Source organism: Vespa mandarinia, chromosome 17 (assembly GCF_050613455.1).
Source record: "Vespa mandarinia isolate Hongniang chromosome 17, ASM5061345v1, whole genome shotgun sequence".
Classification (NCBI taxonomy): Eukaryota; Metazoa; Arthropoda; class Insecta; order Hymenoptera; family Vespidae; genus Vespa; species Vespa mandarinia.
In genome coordinates this window covers 3,665,001-3,670,000 of record NC_140826.1, presented here as the reverse complement: position 1 = coordinate 3,670,000, position 5,000 = coordinate 3,665,001, and the positions used below count along the sequence as shown (strand labels likewise).

The following is a 5,000-nucleotide window of genomic DNA, read 5'->3' as shown; positions in this document are numbered from 1 at the left end:
CTTTCTCGACTCTTGTTTCTACTCGGCTTATACGAGAATGTTTTGACACTTGAATATGCGAATACATGTGTGAATACGAAAAGAAAAAGAAAAGAAGAAGAAGAAGAAGAAGAAGAAATAGAAAATAAAAGAAAAAGCTTACGATATTTTTTATAATACGAGAGGACTGACATATTTTTTATATTATACACTTCTTTTCTCATTTCTTTTTCTTTCTTTCTTTCTTTCATTTCTCTCGTCTCTCATAAAAAGAAAAGAATGGCGAAAAAGAAAGAGGAAAAAAAAAAAAAAGAACAATTAAAGAAAAGAGACGAATAATTAGAACGACGTTGTCAAAGCGTGATAAATTTTTAATGACAAATAATATTATTTCCCTTTTTCTTTCTTTCTTTATTTATTTATTTATTGATTGATTTCTTTTTCTATTCGAATGTCTTTATCTCCTTCCTTTTTTCGTTTCCTTCATTTCTAGAGAAACAATAACATTAATTGAAATATAATTTAACATCAAGCTAAACTATATGAAACAAAATCAATCGTAATATTGAAATATAATATTACACGGTGTAATATAATTTAATAATAATAATAATATCATCGATATTAATAATTGTCAGATAAAATTATACATTTAATTATTATTATTATCAGTATTATTATTATCATCATCATTATTATTATTATTATTATTATTATTATTATTATTATTATTATTCTATCGATATAATTTCATTCACTTAGTATATTAAAAGATCGACGAACACAAGGATCGATAAGGAACGTAACCCGTTGGTAATTCGAGGCACTACTTGGAACGATACTTTTTGATAGGAAAAGAAATGTCTTACCGTAAAAAAAAAAAAAAAAAAAAAAAACAAGGTTGGAGGAAGAGGAAATAAGAGGAGGAGGTGGAAGTGGAGATAGAGGAGAAGAGGGGGGAAAGGGTGAGTACAGTTTTCCCTCGTCTCGTTTATACTTTCTCTCTTTCTTTCTCTCTCTCTCTCTCTCTTTCTCTCTCTCTCTCTGTCTTTCTCTTTCTCTTTCTCTTTTTCTCGTAAGAATTTATCTTAAAGTACCACGAAATTGTGCTCGACTTCAAGAACAGAGAGCCGCCGCCGTCGGCAAACTCGGTCCCGCGGTTCATTTCGAGGGGCGCACGTAGTAAAACAATCAATCCGGGCCCGGGCTATGTTCTACGCTTCGTTTCCTCCCGCGAGAAATTTTTCCACTTTTATGTGAAAATAAAACTGCTATCCGCAGCGGGCGTAAGCCCGACGAGCGTTATTTTTCCATCGAGACACTCTAGCGTTACCTTCGACCTTACCTTTTCTTTCCTTTTCTTTTCTTTTCTATTCTTTTCTTTTCTTTTTCTAATTCTTTTTTTTTCTCTCTCTCTTCTTCTTCTTCTTTTCTCTTTTTCTTCATTCATTTTTCTTATCCTTATTTTAACACCATCCGTCATTCCATACTCCCTTATCCACTTACGTTTTAATTCGATATTTTCCTTTTTCTTTTTTTTTTTTCTCTTCCTTTTACTTCTTGCTTTTCTATCTATCTATCTATCTATCTATCTATCTATCTATCTATTTATATATATATATATATATATATATATATATCTACCTATCTATTTTTTCGTTCCGTTTCGTTTTAATCTTTTTTTATTTTTTTATTTCTTTCCCTCCCCCCCCCCCCCAATTTACATCGTCAGATAATCAATTCAACGTTTAAATTCGAGAAAAGGGTATATGTAAATTTTATTATAAATCTCCGATAGGACGAGAGAGAGAGAGAAAGAGAAAAAGAGAGAGAAAGAGAGAGAGACGAAGAGAGAGAGGAGTTCAATAATTTATTTTATTCGGATATAATATATTTGCTTTTAATTATGAAAATTAAAACTTTTTTATAGAAAGTTAACGTACCTGACCGATGAAGAGACCCACGATTTGGTCGTTTCTTCATTTTCTAAGCCTGAGAAAAAAAATGGGATTAGTAACGTCGAGAACTCAATAAAATCAATCGATTTACCTTGAATATTAATTACGATGAGTTTTCTTTTCGATTTCATTTCTAATATAATAAAAACGGATTACATTCGAAGGAGTAGATTAATGATTATGATTTTAAATAATGAATGGCCTTCAATAATAAATGAAACAACGATTAAGTTACAAATAAAGAATACAAATTATTGATCGATGAAACATTGATAACGAGAGAGATGGATAGGCAGATAGAAAGAGAGAAAGAGACAGAGAAATAGTGACAATATTGATAAAATATTTAATTTACACACGACCGCGATTTAATCGACATTTCTCTCTATATATCTCTCTCTCTCTCTCTCTCTCCCTCCCACCAGATATAATATCAATTTAATTGAATATGAATATCAATAAAGTCTGCGGTAATTTCTTCGTAATTTCATAATCGCGATGAGATAAATAAGTGATCGAATCGTTCGATAATCATTACTAAATAAATAGAAAGAAAGAAAAGAAGGAAAAAAAAGAGAGAGAGAGAGAGAGAGAGAGAGAGAGAGAGAGAAAATAAAAGAAAAAGAGAAGAAAAAAGTTCGTGATTTCTCGGAGATTATAAACGATCGAACGTCGTCGTCCATCGAAGTAATTGTCACACATATACACACACACGCACACACACGCACATACACGCAAACACATATACACGCATGCACTCACACGAACACACACGCGCGCGCGCGCGCACACACACACACACTAACACACTGGACACGCACAAGAGTTCATCGTTTAATTCGGATTAAAAATATGACCGAATTAACTCTAATCTATAATCCTTGTACACCCCTTATATGATTGATATTCGATTTATTTCGTTAAACGGCAAACAGTCGATTTGTTGCGATATGAAGGAAGATCCAAAAGAATATGAAACTGCATCTTTCTGTAAGGGTTGAGGTAGACGAGGCAGAATCATCTCCTCCGATGGCGGACGGGTCCGAGGTTGAGCCAGCTTCCCTAAGCGAGCCCTGATAAATCCGATTCAGGCTATGATCCCTTGGGTTCATGAACTCGTTCATATCCTCCTCCCCTCCACGACGATCACCAATTTTTTTCGTATGTTTTGGAAGTTCCATATCTGTCAATTGCGTGGAGAGAGAAAACAAAGAAACAAAGAAACGAAAAAACCAAAAAAAAAAGAAAAAACAAAAAAAAAACAAAAAAGAAACAGGAAAGAAAAAAAGAATAAAAAGAAAATGTTTAGTCACATTAATATTATTATTATTATTATTATTATTATTATTATTATTATTATTGCGTGGGAGTATAAACGTTAAATCAGAGAGAACGTACGTGATAATATAACATATTTAATGAAACGATAGAGAAATAGATAGATAGATAGATAGAGAGAGAGAAAGAGAGAGAGAGAGAATGTGTATGTGTGTGTGTGTGTGTGTATATATGGGCATATAGAAGAGAGAAAGAAGATAGGCTACTGCTTGCTAGACAGTAAGTCGTCCGTGAATACTCGAATATTATTTTTTCCGCTGGTGAGCTTGTTCACACAAAACACAAATGCCAAATGCACGTTTTATGCGCCGCTTCACCGCACACACACACACACACACACACACATACATACATACATACATACATACACACAAATACGAACGCAAGAGTCGGAATTCCTCTTTGACAAGGAATCCCGATTCAATTTATCGCGTAGCTTTACGTATTTTCTTTCTCTCCCTTTCTCTCTCTCTCTCTCTCTCTCTCTCTCTCTCACTCTCTCGTTCTCTTTCTATCTATCTATCTATTTCATTCTTTTCGTGTATGTCCACGTAAATCGTTACTATGCGTGCAGGCATGCATATATGTGTATGTGTCTATGCATGGGTAAAAGAGAAAGAGAAAGAGAGAGAAAGAAAATAAAAGAATAAGAGAAAGAGAGATAGATAGTAGATAGATAGATAGATAGATAGATAGATAGAGAGAGAGAGAGAGAGACAGAGAGACAGAAAGAAAGAGAGAGAGATGATGAAACACGAAAGTGGAATACGTCGAAAGGATAACCCCGAGAATATTCGAGTTATAGGTGGGGGAAGTGCTAAGAGAAAACGTGCGCGGCAGCTCGTCGAAATAGCAGTTTAGCACTGATAACACTTGGCGGACTTTTATCGATCATGTCTGGCAACAGATGGCTCAGCCAATTCCCCCCCTATAGCGGCGCGCCGCACGAGCCTTTCCTGATTTTCTTCGGGCACTCTGATAAACGATAACTAATACGAAGGAAACTGTTGTTTTACACCAAGAAGGTATAAACTGATAGTGAGGAGGACGGGGATGTAAGGTGGGAGAGGGCGGAAGAAGGGGCAAGAAAAAAAGGGTGGACATAGGAGGGAGAGAGAGAGAGAGAGAGAAAGTTGCTACGTAGATATTGTTTCGTAGACTTCTAATCTTCGACATGACGGCTACTTTCTATTAGAAAAATCATATTTTTTTTTTTTTTTATTTCTTTCTACTTTCCGTTTTTTATCGTTTACAAATTCTCTCTCTCCCCTTCTCTCTCTCTCTCTCTCTCTCTCTCTCTCTCTCTCTCTCTCTCTTTCTATATATATATATCTATATATAAAGATGGCTGGCTATTCAGGTTATTTCATATAAAATAATATTCTATTTCTACATATATAAGATATTCTTCCGTATGAAATATATGAGAGAGAAAGATATTAAACGTCATACATTTTTTCCCCGCCTCTTTTTGTTCTTTCTCGTTGTTTTCTTCTTTTCTTTTTCCCTCCCACCGACCCCCCTACCCATCTCCTCTTGGCCAAGTATATCAAAATTATTTAATAATATGTAACGTTATTGCACGTATATTGCGTATATTGTATATTTGATAGAAAATGAATAACAAAAAAAACAAAAAAAAAATGAAAAAAAAGGAAAGGAAAAAAAAAGGAAAAAAAAGAAAATAATTAGAAAGAAACGTAATACAAAAAGTTGAAGAATTCA

The 5,000-nt window shown here is 34.0% G+C and overlaps 1 protein-coding gene across 10 annotated transcripts in view; it reads right to left on the bottom strand.

The window, feature by feature from the left end:
• LOC118443616 (lachesin) overlaps positions 1-5,000 on the bottom strand; it is a 145,657-nt gene that overhangs the window by 2,522 nt on the left and 138,135 nt on the right. For 6 of the 10 annotated variants that reach the window (XM_035870857.2, XM_035870854.2, XM_085662111.1 and 3 more), the window contains one exon: positions 2,463-3,120. The exons of 1 other annotated variant lie outside the window; for it this stretch is intronic. In XM_035870857.2, the coding sequence (XP_035726750.1) occupies positions 2,858-3,120 (263 nt within the window). In that variant the 3' untranslated portion in view covers positions 2,463-2,857. Of the gene's footprint in view, positions 1-1,922; positions 1,972-2,455; positions 3,121-5,000 lie in introns of those variants that run through there. 3 more of the 10 variants (XM_085662114.1, XM_035870861.2, XM_085662113.1) reach the window with 3 other exon arrangements.